Source organism: Ictalurus furcatus, chromosome 19 (assembly GCF_023375685.1).
Source record: "Ictalurus furcatus strain D&B chromosome 19, Billie_1.0, whole genome shotgun sequence".
In the NCBI taxonomy this organism is placed as follows: domain Eukaryota; kingdom Metazoa; phylum Chordata; class Actinopteri; order Siluriformes; family Ictaluridae; genus Ictalurus; species Ictalurus furcatus.
This window is the reverse complement of record NC_071273.1, coordinates 2,654,537-2,676,458: the sequence shown is the minus strand read 5'-3', so window position 1 is coordinate 2,676,458 and position 21,922 is coordinate 2,654,537. Positions and strand designations below refer to the sequence as shown.

Sequence of the window (21,922 nt, the reverse complement as noted above, 5' to 3'; positions counted from 1 at the left end):
ATGAATAATGGTCTTAGAAAACACTGAGTTTAGTCAGTGTGACCAAAGCAAAAATGATTTTTCTTGCAGCATGTACAGGATTGTTGTGATGTTAATTGTATATTTGCTTTATTATAAAATAAATAAATAAAGGCACACACTTTGCTGGCTGCTTAATTTTGCAAACACATGTGGAGATTCCTCCACATTAAATCCAATCCCTCACATGCCACAAGTTTGTCAATATTGTGTTTCTGCACTATATTGCATTACTTGTGCATTCCTAATGAAAGAGTGTCTTATTAACCATTCTGGTAAGGATGGCATGTTGAGAGAAGGCACTGTTGAAACTGATAGCAGTGGTTAGAAAGGAACCCCCACAGACCTTCTTTGAGGACCTTGGTGGAATGAAGGTCCAGATTTACCTTGACTAAAGATACTCCTGGATATCACACCATGCAGTGGATAGGCAGAATTGTTCAGAATGTTCTTCAAAACTACTACCATGCTCTCTTCTGTTACAGAATTCAATAAGTTGAGACTGAGTCCTGTGATGGCACCAACCTTCCAGATGAGATTAATGAAATGCTCGGCATCCTATGCAGTGAGAAGTGGCCTGTCTGTCATGAATGCTGCATTTGTATTACCTTGGAAGTGGGAACTCGGAATTACATAATTTCAACCTCCATGCGGTCGAGCTACCAAGTAGGAAGAAAAGCACGGACGCCTCCATGTTCGTCTTTTGTTAGCAACAAGCTAGCCAGCTAACTGTGATGACTGATGTATAGTTACCTCCTTGAAACAGTATTACAGATTTACCAAGTGACTATGTATATCTGTTTTGTTACCCAGTCAAAGACACATGAAGGTATTACATGCACAGGAGAAATTGGCTGACCAATCAGAATGCCTTGCCAAGATTACCCTCCAATCAGTTTTACCAATCAGTCTTACTGATAATTTTTTAGAAACATTAGCAATCTACCAGCATATTTTACAATGGGGTACCAGGTGCCATTTCTTTTATGCAACCACCTCTTTTTCTTTTTTAAACCAAGCAAGCTGGTGTACATGGGCTGTAATGTGTATAAAAAAATAAAATAAAAACCCACAGTGATTACTGTAGAAATCTGCTGGAATGTGGACAATTTTTGAAATGAAAATTACTATGTAAATGGGGATGAACTTTATTGTATTCCCATGACAAACAGCCCACTTTAAACCAAATGAGGTAAACATATTTTGCAACTGCACCATGTTTAATACGCTTGCATGTTAATCAGTGTGGCCTTTTAAACCCTATACGTGTGGCTGACGCACACACAAAGCATGTGCATGACTTCTAACTAGAAAAACTATAATTATATGATTATAGATATAATTTCTATGTTCTTTCTATGTTCTGCAATGCTACAGTACAATACTAAAGTGACTGGTAATTACATTTGTGATGGCACAGAATAGTATATACAGTACTTTAGAACGATGTCCATACACACATGCACACACAATATTGGATATAAAACGTTTACACACCCCTGTCATGATGGCAGGCTTTTGTGATATTTATAAATAAATAAATAAATAAATAAATAAATAAATATGTCTGTGCCCATGATAGCCTCAGATTTCTGTTCTTGGCTGACAGGAGTGGAACCCAATGTGGTGATGCTTTTCTGCTCACCACAGTTGTAAAGAGTGCTTATTTGAGTTGCTATATCCTTCCTGGGATCTTGAACCAATCTGGCCATTTCCCTTTGATCTCAATCATCAACAAGGCGTTTCCACCCGCAGAACTGTCGCTCAGTTTTCTTGCTTTTTTTGTCTTCTAGCAGTCCAAAGGTGGGTGACATTATGACATACAGTCCCCTCTGAAAATAATGGAAAAACAAGGCAAATTCTTCTATTTTACCATTTCTGTTGTGTATTTCTTGTATTCCCTAGGACAGCTCTTTGGTCTACAGCTACATCTAAAAATATTTGAATATCATGGAAAAGTTTTTTATTTCCATGCGCTGTAAGCCGTGATCATCAAGATTAAAACAAAAAAAATGGCTTGAAATATTTCTCTTTATGTGTAATGAATCTAAAATGAACTTTTCCACCATATTCTAATTTTTTTTTTTTTGTTGATGCACCTGTATATATTGGTTAATCCTTTTTAACAGCAAAAGTAGACATTCAGAGCTATTTATTCGTTAAACCTTCAATTTAGCAGGATACACCTGTATTTCACTGTACTCTACTGTATATGTGACCAATAAAGACTCATTATTATTCTCACTGCCACTGGAACCAGTGCTGAGACAACAGGATCTTGGCAAGACCGATGGTGACAGGATAGTGGTATTTATATTTTAAATATTATGCTGTATGGTCAATTTGTGACTTTGGTAAAGGTCTCTGGAAGAATGTGCACTCACACAAGAGGTTATTCAGATAATTCTCACCATGTTAGTTATACAGAGTTAAAAGTACCACGGTTACAGTATATACCCAACTACTCTAGGGTTAGAGCAGTTCTCTTTATGACAAACTCATTCATTGCCATGTTCAGTATAGTTCCATGTTATCCACTGAAACTGTAGCTGAGGAAGGGGGGAAAAAGGAGTGAAAGTAGTAAATCTTCAGTAAACAATTACAAATATCTCCTCTGTGTACTTGGATTACGTGAGTAATCCAGCAAATCTCTCCATAGCTATTTACCATCATATACATTCCGTCACCACACTCTTCTTTAATACTTTACATGTGATGTGCTGTCAGCTAAAACAACAAGTAGCTCTTCAGCCAAAGGAATCTATCAGCAACAGTTGCTTATGCTTGGGTTCCGAGGCCAAATTCTGTACATTGCAGAGGAGATAAACACTTCCACACAAATCAGTGCTCAAATCAATGCAACCTACACGCAGGTTGTTGGGGGTTTTATTTTTGCATGGTATAGGTTTCATTGTTGAAAAAATTTTCTAGCACTTACGTGTTCATGCTGGGTGAAACCATTCAAAGGACCACATAATCCTATTATATACAGGTTGGTATGCATACAGAATACAGTTCATATTAAAGGCAACAACCCTACACAAAAAAACCTGTTCTGCCAAATCCATACGCCTCTCAGTCCAGATCATCCCAAAACCTCGCATTATATTCAATAGCTATTTATCTTCACCCTGCCTGCCAAGTTCAACATCTGCAAAAGAATATAACGTTAAAATCCTGAGAAATCCTGAGACAGCAGCCTGAGACGCAGACTATGAAAATCAGTGGTTAAAAAGCCATCTTCGGTAACATTCTGGTCTCACATAGATGACTGTAGCACACATCACTGAGGGCATCATCCCCACTAATGGGCATCCTTGTGAAGAAGTCTGGCCAGAGAATGGGAGGAGCCCACGAAAGGCTGCAGTTAGCCTCTCCTGCTGTGGCAACAGGGTTCCAGACAGGATTCAGTGGGGATTACTGGAAGTGCAGACTATATGGAAAGTGTAGCTGTAGCCAGAAATCAGCAGGATAATACTAGACACAGAATCAAGTCTAAATGGAGTTAGACTGCATCAGCTGTTTGCTATGGGGGGCTTGAACACAATGCACATGGACTTGTCTTGGTTGTCAATTGTGGCTTGGCGAAACATTTACATTTCATGGCTAAAACGTATCTATGAAAACCTGGTGTATGCTAAGCAACTGTAGTATGCTAAGTAAAAGTATGCTAAGCAACTGTAATTAAATGAACATAAAAAAAACAAAAAAAAAACAAGAAAAGTAACGAAAGTGGAGGTACTCGCAAGTGTTAGAGAAATTAATTCAGGATGGCAAATGTAAGTCAGAAAGTAATGCAGCAGTGAGCATGAGAATGATTTCTTTCTATGGTAAATAACAGCAGTGGAGAACACGTCCATATGATAAAATGAAGCACATGTGAGCAGTCACATATTTTGAGATATGAGGATGTGTTTTGGTTTTCCAGAAAGCATGTTTCTCAGTACAGTTGTGCTTCACTGATGCATTTGTTAACCCTTTCATTAATACACTATTTAAAAACATGTCCATGTTCGTTTATTTAGATTTTGACTTTTGCAATATATCATGAATATTAAAAAGCCCATGTTTTGGAATATCATGAGTAAAAAAAAGACACTTGGGAAAAAAAAATATGTAGATGACCAAAATTATAGAAAATATCCTTTTTGAACAACATAAAACAATATTCTTGACATTTCTGAAGTTCAGGACTGTTGCATGATGCAGCTGATGTTGGAGGTTTAAAAAAAATCTATCTTCAATTTAAAAAAAAAAATGTTTTACAAAAGTGCTCATTTCCTTAATTTGGCATTTTGTGTCATTTTGCACCGCGATCTAGAGATCAACAGAAATTAGGATAATGATTTCTGAAAAAAATCACAGTTGGACCTACTGTATGTAATGCACTTTGAGGTTTCGAACTCAAAAAGAAAGCGCTACATAAAGAAATATTATTTGATGTTGCTGGTGATGCATCTTGACCTTTTCATTTTTCACATTCAGTATAAAGCTCTAACTTGATACTTGATTCACTGCAGCTACACTGGGCTCGCAAATACAGCCAAAGAGTAAAAACCACAGGGAAAAACCACAGCGCTGTGTTAGGGGGCATAGTACACTGAATACAAATTCACCATCTGATATTTATTCACAATGAATGTATATTTAGCCACATAAAAATGCAGAAGGGATTGTGGAATGGCAAGAGGCAAGCATGGTCTAGAAAAGGCAGCCGCATAGCGCTGACCAATCACAAACTAGAAGGAAAAGTGCTGATGCCCAACTGCAAATAATAGTGCACACAGACTGTTCTTCCCAAAAATGTCAGACTTGAAATTTACTTTATAGCATTATCTCAGGCTATTAATGTATGACCTAGGCTCGTGCGATACTAATTTTCCCCCAATCAAGATTATGACGTTTCAAAATATCCACCCATCCATTTTCTATACTGCTTATCCTATAGGGCTGTGAGGAACCTGAAGCCAATCCCAGGGAGCATGGGGCACAAGGCGGGGTACACCCTGGACAGGGTGCCAATCCATTGCAGGGCACAATCACATACACATTCATACACTACGGACACTTTAGACACGCCAATCAGCCTACCATGCATGTCTTTGAACTGGGGGAGGAAACCGGAGTACCGGAGGAAACCCCCGCAGCACGGGGAGAACATGCAAACTCCGCACACACAGAACAGCGGCAGAGAATCGAATCCCCAACTCTGAAGGTGTGAGGCGAACGTGCTAACCACTAAGCCACCACATTTTAAAATATCACCATAAATGATTTCATTGGTCCAGAACCAATAAAGCCTTAAAGACAATAAAGACAGAAAAACAAACATCTCAACCTTTTCAGATTTAAGGAGTGTAGGCAAGAATATTATAATATTTACTGTTGACAAACAACGTATTGAATCACTTTTAATTATAATCCCCATTAAGATTATTTGCAAAGTGTTAAATTTGACACTTTGTAGGACTATCGTTTAAGGTCAGAATCGTTTGAGTTCAAAATCGTTGCACATGTTCCTCTTTCAGATAAAAACTGACCACTATGAGTGAAGTCCAAAATATACTGATAGATTTCGCTTCATATTAATGAACTCAAAACATTCTCTATTGTCGATACAGAAAGTGAGCATGCCACACGAGTTCATTCAAGAGCATGTGCATTTGGGGGAAGGGGGCAGGGCTTTCATGTGATAATGTGTTCCAATAGTTAATATCAGAGAGTTCAAAATCACCTGCACAGATTCACATTGTTGATTGGCTCATCTCTCATTTTATTCGGAAAAGACCACTCGTCTATTGGCATATTTTTTGAATGATAACTTACTAGGTAAGCACTTTGTACTACTGTACTCTGATATTAAAGTTGGAGAGTCTGGTAATATAACAAACATCACCAGATATAGTGGCAGTGTAATATCTTTGTGTAGGGATGATAAAATCATAATAAGTACAAGTTTAGCATGACGCCAATAACGCTACGTGATTGCAAAGATAAAAAATAAAATAAATGTTGCCTGGTCAAAGGTTTCCAAAGATGTGAGTGCTCTTGGCGAGTTAAAAAATCTGCTGTTTACCACTTCATCCATCTGGGTAATGAAAAGATTTGTTTGCAATCCTTGTTGTAGACAGACATGCATCTATGTGGTAAACGCAGAGGGCAGTGTGCATGTACCCTTACACACCCAAGTGTCTTCACTGTTATACCATCTCAGTGTCTTGCAGAAGTTGGTTTTTTCATGTTAATCATTACGAAGACAGGCCATCTTGCTCATCTGGCCAATGCAAACACGTGATCATGTCACACTAATGTGGAAGGAGACTTCATACAATTACAAGACAGACGTTTGAGTATTTGATGCTGATTATCTGTTTAATTAGGCAATGTGGCCACCATCTGAAAATAGAGATCAGTGGCACTGAAATACGTGTTAAGTGGGTGGAGGTGTGGTGCATAAATTCCGAGCTGATGGTGTAAAAAAAAAATAAAAATAAAAAAATCAGGACCTCTAACATTACAAAATAGATTAGAAGGCGGCTTTTAGCAAAGCTGTTAAAAAGAGAAGCACGGCAGCATAAAATTAAAACACAACTGCCTTCTACTCGCACAGAGGAAGCTATTCAAGCAAACTGCAGGGAGGGTCGTGAGTGGATGAAAAGAGAGAAAGAGCTGTGGCGAGTCTTAGTGGTAGGTCACAACTCTGTAAATCACACACAAACACGGCAAGAGACTCCCTGCACACTTTTCTTGCACAATAATGAACCCAACAAGTTAAAATATTTTAATGGCCTAAGAAAACAATGGCCCCTAGTCATCCAACCTGTGTACAGTCAAATGTGATCATAAATCATCATTTTCATGTTTAGCATATCAGTGTCTAGTTAAATAATTTGAGCATAACATTTGAACAATGTTAAACGTGCAGCAAAGAAAAACGTATAACTGTTTTATGGTGAATTTTTTTTTTTTTCTGAGGAGACATTTACAGAAGGAGTCTCCAATATCACTGCTTTGTAACAGTTATGGTGCTTCAGGATATTCCATAACATTAAATCCAACTATAAACCATTCAAATGTGAAACATGTCGATCACTGATAAATTAAACATTGTAATGATTGCCAAATCACTGTGGTATGAGTGGAATAACACACTCCAGACCATGCGGTTATAGCAAAATAATCCACTTCAGGGTGGTAGCAGTAACTATACTTCATCCGCCATATCACACCACCCCGGCATGGATTATTGTCATATAACTGATCTGTTGTTGTGTTACTCCTTACATTATCAAGATCAATTTCATCAATAATTACAGCAATTATACAGTAGTATAAGTAGAGTAATGTAAATAACATGACTCTCTTACTTAACAATAGTAGATGTGGATGTTTGTCGGCTCAATTGAGTAAATAGGTGCGTTCGTCTACAAAAGGCACAAAGTTCTGACCTGGATAATTTCATATCATATCAGTTTTAATCATTGCAGGTTGATTAATTTCTTTCAGCATTTTGTTTATATGAAAATAGGATTCCTTGTGTTGTTCAGAAAGGAAACTTGGCTCACATGCAATTATAAATGAAAATGTACGTAATTCTCACTTTAGCTAAATAAGCCCTATAGAGAACGGAAATAAAGGATACTTGGCTGTAAATAAAGTTCACATAATTACCAGTTTTATGGGGCTGTAAAATGGTTTAGTTTTCTTCGTGAATGTGACCTCAAACAGCTTTATAGAAAACAGAACACACATCCATCACTGTCTAGACACGTCTGCATCATTTCAGCTACACTGAAATTAATTTCTCCCACTTTCCTCTGATCTTGCATAACTGTAGTCCACTGAATGCTTGACACCTCTATAAATTACATGAAATTGGGTTGCGTGTAAATTAGTATGCATATATGTATATGAAGGTAAATTGGGGTCTTTCATATGCAGATGACATTTAAATATGTGGATGAATTGTCCAAATAGTTTTTTGGGTTTTTTTTTTTAAATAAGTTGTTGCCAAACAACTGAAGCTGATTCATCAGCTGTCCTCGAATTACTCATAAACCAGTTATTATAACAGCTCAAACGTCACTGCGTTGCTTAAATCTACACTAATTTCTACACAACTCTGATATATATGTATCTGAGAAGCGGTCTGACCGGAGCTGAATACATTATAAATGACGTGACAGCATGACTGGTGAGCAGTCCTGCAGCGGCTATCCACTCAAAAGTGCAACGGTGTGGAAATAACTCTGTACTTACCCTGACCTTCTCACTGTAGCCACACATAAATCAGTTGCAATGTACAGACAGATAGACAGACCAGCGTCAGCAAAAACCCAGCTCTCACTCAAATTAAGAGGAGAGCATCAAATTAATCAGCACTCCATCACCTCACATGCTGGTTGTTTAGCTATTTAGTGAACACTAATCATCATGACAAAACAATAAATAACAGCATTAGATGTGGATAACCTCAGAGGAAGTGCTGCTACTTAATCTTAATACCACAGCGTTCACCCTGCGTTCGCACGTGATTTCAGCGACAGCGGCAATCGAACAAGCATCAGCATGACAAGTGACACGCAAGTTGTGATATTTGCAACCTTATGCAAATGGGGTATTATGCAGTAAAGCTACAAATCCAAACAAACATCTCAACTCATTCCTCAGACCAATCGCATAATGCCTGCGGTAAATCTTTTCAATTCAATATCCCTCCCACAACTTCCTACTTGCAAGTTCCTACCTGCAAATATTTCCAGTGTACTACGTGACAAAAATGGAGAATAGAATAGGAATAACTAAGAGTTAAAAATGAAATGTGGGTGTAATATAGTCATTTTGAATAGTAATATACTCTGCTACCTATGAATAACTCATTTACCATTTATGGTAACAAATTATATATTTACTCAATTACCATTATGGTTGAGCACTATTTGTGATTGCTATTTCTTTAAGTCAATGCAGTGTCTCTTCTAAATTACAAGGATGGTAAACAGTAAAGCTGCACTTGCTGTTATCCAGCTCTTTCTTTCAAACCACACAAAATGTGCAATTCCGCCATTTGTCCCTTCGTGTAATTTGTACTTTGAGTGCACAATGTTTGCGTGGTCCCAGCACTTGAGTCCACACTCTGGACTGTTTCTCATTTGGGGTGGGGCTAATAAATGCAGGTTTATATTTATATGAAATGTGGCTTGACTGCAGAATTCCATACATCACTTTTGTGGATGCAGGTTTGCAAAATGGTACGCATTAGATTAGTTACTTGCCATGTGGCCCAGAGCACGAATAGCTTCCACACCTAACGTGGACGGTGTCATATTTTGGCTGAATTGAACCCAAAACCATCATTATCAAGAAGACCAGAGACTGGATCTCTGGACCGCCCCAGCACTTGAAAACAGAGATCACGCTTCACCAACAGAACGTGGGGCTCAAACGGCTCAGAAAAACAAGCATTAACGTGACCTAATCTATTTACTTCTAGCTTCTCATTCAAAGGTATTTAGAAAAAAAAAATTATGATCAAGAAAGTAATCAGTCTCAATCGATTTTACATCATCTGCTATTATATTTCAAAAGTGCTTTCCCCCCCCCCCCCCCATCACTGCAGTTGACTTACATAAATAACCCCAATGCACATAAAATGGTGGGAGCTTTACCAAGTGTAATCGCTTTAACAGTGATTATACGGGAAAAGAATAGGCAAAGACTGGTCAACAGATCTGGCTGAGTTGGAACAAACATTACAACTAAAGGGACTGAAAGCTGCTCAGAGGATATGTGGTCAAGGTTGGAGACAGTAATCGAGTTATTAGTTATTAGTGATTATTCTTGTCACATTCTTGGCACAAAAGTTTAACATTTATTTTTCATTATTTATAATTATACACTATTTGACCTCTTGTAACATCTGTGAAACCTAACAGGAACCACATGCAAATACACTTCTCTAATTACTCAGCCATTTGGCAAATAGCAAGGCAGCCTATTATACAGACACTTAGAAACACATTACTAACTTCCTGGCACTTTTTGCACCCTTTCGATTCATTGGCCAGTTATTTGGTTTGGATTGTACCATCAGAATTTTACATTAATATTACACATACTGTCACGCTTGATGGGCGTTTAGTAATCATCCTGTCATTTTCCTCTTTGAAGGGAAGAATACTAATATTTGCCCTCCTAGAAATCTTCACCTAGAAGGTACTACTTGCAGGTTTTTCTTATTGAAGATCCTGATGAACGTACAAAAAAAAAAAAAAAAAAACCTAACGTACTGTGAATATGCAAAAAATCTGTGCAGAAATTTCCAATTCTGTAATGACTGAATTGTTCAGCGTGAACTTTTTTTGGTGTACATTACATTTGTGCATAATTCACACATTAAAGCTATATTTCAATTTAAAATTGGATCTACTTGCAAATTCCAAAATGCGCTAATGCAATATTTTTTCCTCCATAATGTGCAGTTGAATATTATTATAACTACATTAGTTTATCCAAAAACCAGCATGGAATAACAGGTGTGAATGTCAAATTCTCCCTTTTTTGACCAAATATAGACCATTTAATATAAGTTCATCAGTTGTTATGTCATATCTGTTAAAACAATGACGGACATGTTTATAGGATAAAGTATTCGCCTGTACATACTCTTATACTGATGATATCCAGTAAGACTGATTCTGATAACGTTTCTGATTCTTACATGCTTGCAATATACCTGAATTTTTCCTACACACGCTCTGGTATAATAAACACTGCCTTGCCAAGCGATGGAGTTTCTTGTAGTGCGACATTGTATTCCTGTGGTATTTCAACATCTTAAATGGGCACTCAATATTTACACCAAGATTAAAATATCACCACACCATGTTCTCCCACTCCTTTTTAAATTTCTACCAGTTATTAACAATATTATGAAGGTAAAGGGTGTTTCTGAACATTTGATTCTATATAATAACCCTCTGGTCTGGACAGATGATCCCAGAATCAATGGATATCTCTGTCGCAGTCCCTCTCTCTCTCTGTTTTCTCCCATATAGCTCTGCGCCCTGATTTCCTATCTCAGTTGAATAATATTATTCTCTGGTCTTGGACCATTAGAGGGTTAAAACAAATGTTTGTTTGCTAAATATGTTTAATTCTCATAGTTCCATAGTTCTAATTCTCATAGTGTCTCATGACAATTTATTACAATGTCAGTATTATGTCCCAGAGCAAGAAGGGTGGATGTGAAATTCATTTTTTCCTCCAAACCTGTGGCATTCTGATGCAACTGGTGAAGCCCTCCCTCATCCCCTACCTCAGTCGGTCAATCACAGGTCACATACACACTTCCATCAAGCGCTACATCATCTAGTCCTATGACCAGAGAGGAGAGAACAACAGGGACAGAAGGAATCACGTATGAACTCCTGCTGCATAGCAGCTGCTGTGAAGACAATCTTTGAATCACAATACTGTTCCTAGGTGACATTGAAAAAGCAGATCCTCAGACTGCAGCATGATGAATATGTATCTGCAGTGTGCTTTTCAGGGCACATTACAGAACAGTCACAGAAAGAGGTGGCTTTCGAGTGTAATCGCACATTAGAGATTAGTGCTTGGTTTTAGGGAGTGAGCAGCAGACACAGACAAACTGAAAGTCTGAAAGCACAGCAATGTCCTGCGTGTGCAAAACAGAGTGACCAAGATACAGAAATCCACTTGTTCATGAGCCTTTTTTTTCAAGCTGGAGTAATGAATGGTCCCATATCATTCTCAATCTCTGGCTATCTGCCATCTACTGCTGCTGTAATTGAAGGAATTCTGCAGTGCACACAGCCACTGGTCAAAGGGCGCTGGGAGGAACTGGGCTTTTATGCTGAGCTAAGATGTGGCTCGTCATTTCTCTTGTCATTGTGTTTAGAGTCACTTCTAGATCAGCATAAAGCCTTATTCTTTGGTGTTATTGACGGAAATAACAGTCAGCCTAGTGGAATCTGTACCTGCCTTGAGGATAAGCATTCACAGATTATCCACATAGCAAAACGGGAAGGAAGTGCAGTCAAGTGAATGCGTAATGCACAGCCCGGAGAGTCTTTGCTATTGATGTTGATAGGAGATCGCTGGGGAATACACAACATGTCTCTTTTGTGTTAAGGAGACTCCGATACACAGCTTCTACGAACTTAAGGTCTCTTATCTCATCTCGTGGCGTATCAAGAGAGGGAGAGAGATAGGGTAGGACTCCATTGCCTGACCTGGAAAAGTATGTTAAAGTGATTGTTTGCTGTTGTCCGAGCCCAATTATTCCAGTCAAGCATTGAGTACTTGCGGGGTGGGGGATGGGTTACATGGGGAACGGATAGACCACAAATCACACTCATTGACTGAAACACACAGGAAAAGGAAGTGAGTGCCAATTAAACAGACTGCCATACACAAGCTTCAGTTCACACAAAATCAACAAAGCAAAGGAAATGGATGTCACCAATCCAACATCAATCCAAAAACTCCTCAAAAGTATATAGAATAAATTACTCAATAAATGGATTGTTTGAAAAGAGCAACAATAACAAAACAAAACAAAACAAAAACATCACCACATGACCGGGCATGCTGCTATGGGAAAATAATCAACAACAGGCTGGTGTGAGGTAGCTGATTAACACCAAGTGTTTTATTTCTCTTATACCACAGAGATTTATCCACTGATCACAATTTTGAATTTAATGAAATTCAATTTTAATTTAATTTCATACTTTCTGACCATTGAACACTGTGGAACATTTGTGAAATAAGTTTGATTCTGTTATATCTCACATTATAGCAGCGTAAAGGGATATACATGGTCATTCCATCACCAGCCTCTTTTCTCTTTCTCTTGAACTTAAGACAAAGCACTGCAGCTTGTCATGTTACAGAAAAACCCCAAAGTGTATACCCCTCCATCCTGAAAATGCTCCCGGTGACTATAGAGTTATACTTCATATTATACTTTTTCATTTTTATTTATTTTTTATTATGTGGAGCATTCCACCTTGTGAATTAGTTACATGGTGACTAATCAGATTTGAAAATTCAACAGTGCCATGGTCATTTCATCGATTATCAAGAATTATAACAATGTAGTGCCAACAGTGACTAGGAAGCCATTTATTAATACATCTAACAGCTAAACTAATTTCCATTTGATGGACATCTTTCGGTGGAAGAAGCAGCTCCGCAAAATATTTCCATCAAAAGGCTTGCACAGGTTTCGCTCAATAACAGTCAAAATGAAAATTTGTGGGGGGAAAAAAATGTATTGAGCTTTCAAAGCAATCTGACAATGTTTTGTGAGGTTAGTCAAACTCCAAGGAGCGAATAAAGCAGGTGTAGACTGTGCAGAAGCCGTGACATAACTGATTTATCCACGTGTGAAATGAACGTCCGCAGTGTACGATATAACCAGTGAAGCCAGGGTTCAAGTGCAATGTACCAAAGATCACAATTAAAATATGGTTAATTATAATATGTAAACTAATAATATGGTTGCAGCCTGAGCTGTGCAGACAGAAAGCATGAAAGCTGCAGTAGCAGTCTCTAGACTCCAGTGTTTGTCTAATGTTTTGGCTAAAACATTGTTTTAAAATCCAATGTTTTGGCTAATTTGTCATTAAATGTAAAGATTATTTTAAAAATGAGCTATATAAGCTATTTTTAAAACACATCTGAGAATATATTTCATTCAGCGGGTTGCACATTGATGTCTTATCGTTAGCATATTTGTTGATCAGCTATAGTAAGGGTTATCAACTTCTAGACTGTGGTCCAGATGCAGAAAGTATTTCAGCAGCGCAAACAAAGAATTTGGTGGGGCTGATCGGGACCCTCTCTGGTCTGATTGGCAAAGTGACAGCACAACTTGTATAAAATAAGTTGACAAAAATAACTGGACAGAGGAGTGTGTATTTATTCTCACCACATGTGTCATCAGTCTGTTAATATTTATAGTGACAAAACTAAGCATTAATAGTAAGGAATGAAAAGGTAAGTGTTCGCTATTCAGTCATGTTATTTGCTTATCTGGACAAATGAATTTCAGGGTATTTTCATATGTTCAGGATTTAGTCTGTTTGAATCGAACAGTCAATGTTTTCCTCATTTGTGTGGTGTGTTGAACACCGCACTCTCACTTGCATGCACTCAAAAACAAGAGTCTGAGAGCATCTGACCAAGGTGATTTCAGTCTGGTTCAATTGCAGTGAGAACGTCATTCAATCCCGAATCGACTCAAACTCAGACAGTAAACCAAACGTGCCATCTATGTCGGGTCGTGTGCAGAATTTTCCTGTAGATGCGAGCAGCTAAACTGGGCTGCAACTCAAAAACCAAGCCAAAGAACAGAGCTTTACCGCTGCAGAAATACAGTGGGGGAAATACGTATTGAACGAGCAAACATTTCTTTCAGTAAATATATCTCCAATGAGGCTATTCACATGAAATTTTCACCAGACATCAGTATTAACAAGAAATACACACACAAAGAAATACAAACATTAAAGTCCATAAACAAAGTGATGTGTAATAAAGTGGAATGACGCAGTAAAAAAAAGTATTGAACACGCTAACTGAAATGTATTTAATACTTAGCGGAGAAGTCTTTGTTTGTAATGACAGCTTCAAGACACTTCCTGTATGAGGAAATGAATGGGCCGCAGTATTCAGGTGTGATTTTGGCCCGTTCTTCTAAACATATTGTCTTTAAATCTTGTTCAGTTGGATTCGAGTCAGGTGATTGACTGGGCCATTCTAACACCTTGATTTTTTTCTGTGAAACCAATTGAGAGTTTCCTTTGTTGTATGCTTTGGATCGTTGTCCTGCTGGAAGGTCCACCCACGTCTCATCTTCATCATCCTGGTGGATGGCAGCAGATTCTTCTCAAGAATCTCCCGGTAAAGGGCTCCATTCATCGTTCCTTCAATTATATGAAGTCTACCAGTACCATATGATGAAATACAGCCCCACACCATGATGCTTCACCTCCAAACTTCACTGTTGTTGTAGTGTTTTTAGGGTGATTTGCAGTGCCATTTCTTCCCCAAACATGGTGTGAAGTATGACAAACAATAGGTTTTTCAGCTGGTTCCTTGCCTTAACTTGCCTTGCAGAACTGCTTTTTCTTAGCGTGCTAAATAGTTTTTACCTGTCTCACTCCACTCAACTTTAATTAAGGACGTTAATGTAATTCTTTATATTTCTGGATTTCTTGAGTTAATACCAAAATCTGGTGAAAACTTCATGTGAATAGCCTCATTGGAAATATTTCCTGAAAAAAATGTTGACGGGTTCAATACTTATTTCCCCCACTGTATCATGTGTTCTGGTTATTTGGACCAACAAATAAAATGAGAAAATAAATGGTGGATTCATACACAAAATGTTTTGCATTATAATTTATAATCATTTATATAATTATCTAAATTACACTGATCTAAATTATACATAATTATATTATTATACAGTAATTCTTAATATATTGAGTAATTATATTAGATAATAACGTAATTATCTAGTCATTTATTGAGCGCCAGATCTGTGTTCTCTGTGCTTTGGGGGATTTTTGAGCTTAGTGCACACTTAGTAAAAACGTGGGGTTTTTATCCCCCATTCCAATATTTCTGAGTGAAGGAGTCTTATGAGTATGTTTTCATTTGTATACACCCTTCAGCCAATTATTAAGTATGTGCAGTGTGAAACCAAACCAAATAAACAAAAGCAAAAGTAACAATTTCACTCTGAAGTAGAAAGTATGTTTCACTTTTTATGTGTACGCTAGGAACAGCGTACAGAACTTGTGACCCAAATTTCATCATCAGCAGAGTACTTGAGTACTGTATACCGCACCGCCCAATTTTTCTAACCACATGTATTTTGTATGTGCAGGTCACACATGCGCATTTAATTTAGTTGTTCCAAAAGGTGGCAACAGTGACCCAGGGCCATTGATTGTCAAGGTAGTTGAAGGAAAAAAAGGAATAAATGGAAGAGACAAGAGACAAAAGAGCACAGGTTAGAAAGTACCCGTATTTGAAAAATTCTAGCCTTAAAGTGTATAAGGAATGTATATGGGTGCTAATCATGGTGAGATATTGCCCGAGCATTGTTCTTCGTGTTGTGATTCTTCGTCGTCTGCATCCTTCAAACCAGAAGACCTGCCTTACTGCTCTGTACTGACTCTAGGCCAGGAGAGGTAGTGCAAGTTGTCGTAATGCACATGCGTCAACTGCCTTTGTATGCGTACATGTCAAATGGAGTATACTTTGAAAGGCTATGCATGCGACTTTCTCTACGACTGTTAAAAAAATAAAACAACCAAAATATACCAGAGCCTTGATTCAGTAAACAAGACTAACAGGATAAGCCCACTTATGTAGCTGTACCTACACAAATCTTTGGTGAATACTCATGCTTTACACAAACCTACCCCCATCGCTGGTGAATTTTTACACTTTCTTGGCAGATATTAGCGACTGTCCTGCACTCAACATGGCTGGCCAGCTCACAACACTGCTGCAGGTTATATGAGGTGAGACAGCAGATTCACTCAATTCACCAACACACGAGTAAAGCCTGGCTGAGTTTTATTTGCATGAGCCTGTGTTCCCAACGACCTATCACTGATCACTGCTGGTCATGGTTCCCAACACTGTTCCGCAGACCCATAGTGGTCAGTGGTGTAATTGCAAGGGAAAGTAAGAAAGTTTTTAAAATGATTAAATATATATATTTTTTTTGTTAAATGTATCAAAACATTCAAATGAGATGTTTTAAAATTAATCAATTTGGGTATTCATGTGCATTCACAAATTAGATGACGATCGTTCATTGATGGATTTATTTTAAATTTATTTACAAATGAAATGATCATTTGCAAAAACCTATGAGTAGACAAGTTCAAGTGTCGCATTGATGGATAAAATAAACAAAAGATAATTCAGGGAGTCAAATTAAATGTCACACCAACAATAAAATGTAAAAAAAATATGCTTTGATTCAATGTTAAATGTCCAATGTTAACATTATTAATAATAAATAATAAAATAAAGCAACATGTATAGAAATGACTGTTAAATATATAGCCTATAATTGATGTGGAGTGAGGGGGTCCTTGTGGATTGTTTAAAATATGCTAGAGGTCCAGAGCTCACAAAAGGTTGAGAACAACTGGTCTAGTGCATGTATTTTAGAGAGGTAATATCGTCTCAAATGGAAAACATTAGTTTTTTACCAGTCGGAAGAGTAAGTCTCTTCCTAGTCAGTGGCACATGATGTTACACATGTAATGCGAAGCCGCTAGCTTTAGCAGACACCCAGAGTCACCGACAATGACTTTCTTCAGTTTACTGTTTGTCAGCGTTACCTTTTATTCCCAACATGATCTCAGTTACCATCACATGGAGGCGTAATCATCAAGTGACAGGAAGAAAGTGTGCGACCCAAGTCCTTTAAGGCAGGGGGCATTTTATATTAAACACCACGGAGAGGATCAAACTTTATAAAGTGGTGTTTGTGTAGCACTGAAGCACGACAGTGATGCACGAGCACAAACTTATGTTTGTATCCAAAATGCTCCACTCTGTGCATGGGCTTGGGGAAACTGGTGCAAGTTGCTTAAAAGGTTTAGTTTAATTCAAGTTTATTGGCCTTATATGGTGTATGTGTGCGCTTGCAGTGTAACTTCTGTCCTTTATCGTAATGGAAGTGATCTATTAGTAATGAGGCCGCGTTGCTTCTCACTCGCGGTGGGAGCACAAGTAAGATCTGAAATGTCAAATTAAAACACTAAAAGCCCTAAAAGCAGTGAGTAACAAACCATAAGTTGTAGTGAAAGGGAGTTTTTATTATTAATTTAGGCCTGTGGTTTAATTCAGTGCATCCATAAAAAGTAATGCATATATACTATTTTATATATAAATAAACACATATACACGCACATTAATATATAAGTATTTATGTATATATACACTTATATGTGTAAATACTAATATATATATTAGTTTATATATGTATTACTGTAGTATTTAAGCATTACTTTTTATAGATGCAAAAAAGCAATTAAACTACAGTCCTAAATGAATAATACATATTCTGGTGTGTGTCCGCGTGTATTTGGTTCTTTTCAGTTTTATATAATTGAACAAACAGTTGTGTAAAGTTTTAGTCTGAAGTTTATATTTGTAACACCCAGTTTGTGGATTTTATTTTAAATAAATTTTTTTTAAAAAAGGGTACTGAAAGTCCCCCCCCCCCAATCCGATTAATCGGGAAAAAACCCTGCCAACTAATCGATTAAGAAAATAATCGTTAATGGCTGCCCTACCAACAGCGATTACTGTTCGTCATTGTTCCCAACAACCACTCACTGCTCACTATTGTTACCAACGACCGATCACTGATCACCTTTGTACCCAAAGACCAACAATTGATGAATATTGTTTGTGAACGACCACTCACTGATCACCACTGTTTGTCCCTCATAATAAATAGTCTTCCTGGTGATACTTACAGTAATAAAAGCAAGTTATTCCGTCTCTACCCATTTCCTGTGTCTATTCCCTCGCTACTTCAACTTCATTTTGTCTACCTTCATGATAGAAATTATAGTATTTTGTGAAGACGTAAAAAGACCAAAGAATAATTTATTCTATAAGGAAATAAGTTATGACCTGTTAGTCACACTATATCTGCTTGCAAATTAGTCTATAGCCTAGTTCACACGATACGATTTTAAGCCCCATTTGCAAGTCGCCAAGCTCGCAGACAAAAACCCTTTGATCGGAGGCAACTCAGCAAGCAATCGACGCTTGACAATCGACAGTCGATCGTTATGTGTGAACTACTCAACGACGCATCAAAGAGGCTTGCTGACGCCAGACATATTTGGCATGCTAAATATCTAGAGCTGTCGGGCAGCTCCACATGTCTTTTCCTTGTTGTTGTTTCTTCAGCAAAAATCATGATGTAAACATCTCACACCGCTTGTTTCTATCCTACGTCCATCTTCAAATAAACAACTCCTGTTTCGCGCGTGGTTTTTGCGTCATACATCCGTGCCACTTCTCGCGTGTTTTCGTGACAAAATGCAGTTTGGACAGCAGATAAAGTCATTGGAAGACAGATCGTGTAATGTGCAGATCGAGCAATCACGTAGTGTGAACGCCACAATGACTTCATGACTCCTGATTACAAGACAGCAAGTCGTGTAGTGTGAACAGCACAGCGATCTGCCGACGTTGAAAGTCGCGTAGTGTGAACAGCACAGCGATCTGCCGACGTTGAAAGTCGCGTAGTGTGAACAGCACAGCGATCTGCCGACGTTGAAAGTCGCGTAGTGTGAACAGCACAGCGATCTGCCGACGTTGAAAGTCGCGTAGTGTGAACAGCACAGCGATCTGCCGACGTTGAAAGTCGCGTAGTGTGAACAGCACAGCGATCTGCCGACGTTGAATGTCGCGTAGTGTGAACAGCACAGCGATCTGCCGACGTTGAAAGTCGCGTAGTGTGAACAGCACAGCGATCTGCCGACGTTGAAAGTCGCGTAGTGTGAACAGCACAGCGATCTGCCGACGTTGAAAGTCGCGTAGTGTGAACAGCACAGCGATCTGCCGACGTTGAATGTCGCGTAGTGTGAACAGCACAGCGATCTGCCGACGTTGAAAGTCGCGTAGTGTGAACAGCACAGCGATCTGCCGACGTTGAAAGTCGCGTAGTGTGAACAGCACAGCGATCTGCCGACGTTGAATGTCGCGTAGTGTGAACAGCACAGCGATCTGCCGACGTTGAAAGTCGCGTAGTGTGAACAGCACAGCGATCTGCCGGCGTTGAAAGTCATGTAGTGTGAACTAGGCTTATGATGTCATCTGCTGGCTTCTAGACACTTTCTGAGCATGCATGAGCTACATTCTCCTGAAACTAGCGGTCAGCATTCTCAATGGCTTAACAGGATACGAGCAAGGTTTTATAACACCAGTTTGTGATCAGAGGCAGGTGTAGATGGACTCATTTTCAGTGCAGAGTTGATAGTCTGGTGCAGACCTTAAAAAACGGGCTCTGCACAGAGTGAATATTAATAACGTGCAGGTCCCCAGAGGGAGAGAAGGGCCGACAAGAAGAACCTGTTCAGCCAAACCCAGAACTGAGTCAACTGAGAGAGAGAGAGAGAGAGAGAGAGGGAGAGAGGAGGGGTGTGTGTGTGTGTATTCGCGGCAATCTAAAATCACAGCCGCTAATCAGACACAAAAAAGCAACACTAGATGAGAGGAAGATCCGCCAATGGCTACAAATCAAACTCACTTGATGAAGCAGCGCGCTCCCTCGAATGTATATCCTTCCTCCCATCCTGTTGGTAAATCTAAGGGGATAAAAACAAAAACAAAAATTAGCCCTATTTTAGGAATTCGATCTAGGCATCCGTGTCTAGAAGAGCTAGCCTGTATTAGCAGCTGGGGAAGAGAGCAACAGCGTCTTGCAGCCACAGATCTGCAGTGCTCGTGCTCTTCTCTTTATCTGTGCTCCAGGCGGCTCTTAGACACTACATTCCACACCAAGACCAAGGAATGGGACTGAATTGACCTGCACTGTTTACAAACATAACATGCGGCTCAAATGTATCGCTGATCTGCTGAGGAAGGCACGTGAAGGTTTGCTGTTTTAGTTGTAAAAGTGATAAGAGTCGCTGGGGTTTTGCAACGCGTAGGCCACATTAAAAGTGTGTGGGAGTCGGGGGGGGGGGTCAGCTGAATACACGCTGCGATTAAATCAAAGCAGACACACCGACGATTCAGCGTGAACGTGACTGGGTGCCATAGGCAGACATGCATGTGGAAATGTCTTTAAAAAGCCGAAGTTTGGACCACAGTGACTGTGTGTTCATATACAAATCGCGCAAACTGCCAGTGCTGCTGTGACTGCTGCAGAATTCCGTCATGACTTCTTTTTTTCCCCCTGGCTGCGTCTCCGTCTTCCACACACACACACACACACACACACACACACACACAACCATTCCCTCTCCTGGAAAAAAAATTATTACCTGGAGTTTTCCTGTGTCCTGTAATCACCGCTTCACCAGTGACAGGATGAAGCCAAGTCGTACTCTTTGCTTCTTCACTGTTGGGTAAAAAAGAAATAAGAGCATGTATATAAAAAAAAAAAAAGAAAGAAAAAAAAAAGGAAAGAAAGAAACACTCGTACACCACCGCGGGAGGCTTGCATTCAAGCCCCAAAAAACATATCCAAAGGTTTTTAAATCCACATGATATTTACTTGATGAAGAACACTCTTCCGTCCCGGATCACCCCATAACTCCAAGAAGAAGGTAAGCAAGATAGCCAGTCGGGGTTTAGATCCGCCGCCATGTCTACACTACACTACAACTGAGGAGCAGCCAGCAGCAGCGCACGAGCTGCGCGTGTCCGCCGCTAACGCGCGTTCACGGCACTCCTGAGCAACGGAGCTGCGCGCGCACGCACCACAGCTTTTTTATAGAAATAAATGAAGAAAACTACATTAATGTATCAAAATGAATCAAGATTACAAAGCAGGCCAATGACAGCTGCGCTTGGAAATGTGCTGTAAAATGCAACTTCTAAAATCTTATTCATTAAAGTTCTTTTTATGTTCTTTAAGGGAACATAAAGGTTCCCTTCACACATTAGTCAGCACGAACAACTTGGCATTTCTTCAACGAACCTCCTTATAAAACTGCACAAATTGCTCCTGAGACTATTGATGTTTGTTTGTACTGTCACACCAAACGTTGACTTTATTCCTGTTTATTGCTCATTATAGTATTTTTATTTTTTTTTGTTAAAGCAGACATATTTAATTTCTTTAACACACCATATGTAACACTTGCGTTGA

At 38.9% G+C, this 21,922-nt stretch overlaps 1 protein-coding gene across 14 annotated transcripts in view; it reads right to left on the bottom strand.

The window, feature by feature from the left end:
* plekha5 (pleckstrin homology domain containing, family A member 5) overlaps nt 1-21,675 on the bottom strand; it is a 100,821-nt gene extending 79,146 nt beyond the window's left edge. For 7 of the 14 annotated variants that reach the window (XM_053650801.1, XM_053650803.1, XM_053650802.1 and 4 more), the window contains exons 1-3: nt 21,326-21,495; nt 21,093-21,169; nt 20,354-20,411 (exon numbers count right to left, since the gene is read on the bottom strand). In XM_053650801.1, coding sequence (XP_053506776.1) covers nt 20,354-20,411; nt 21,093-21,169; nt 21,326-21,417 — 227 coding nt within the window. In that variant the 5' untranslated portion in view covers nt 21,418-21,495. Of the gene's footprint in view, nt 1-20,353; nt 20,412-21,092; nt 21,170-21,325 lie in introns of all 14 variants that reach the window. The other 7 variants (XM_053650809.1, XM_053650812.1, XM_053650813.1 and 4 more) reach the window with 7 other exon arrangements.
* Between the last annotated feature and the right edge of the window lie 247 nt (nt 21,676-21,922).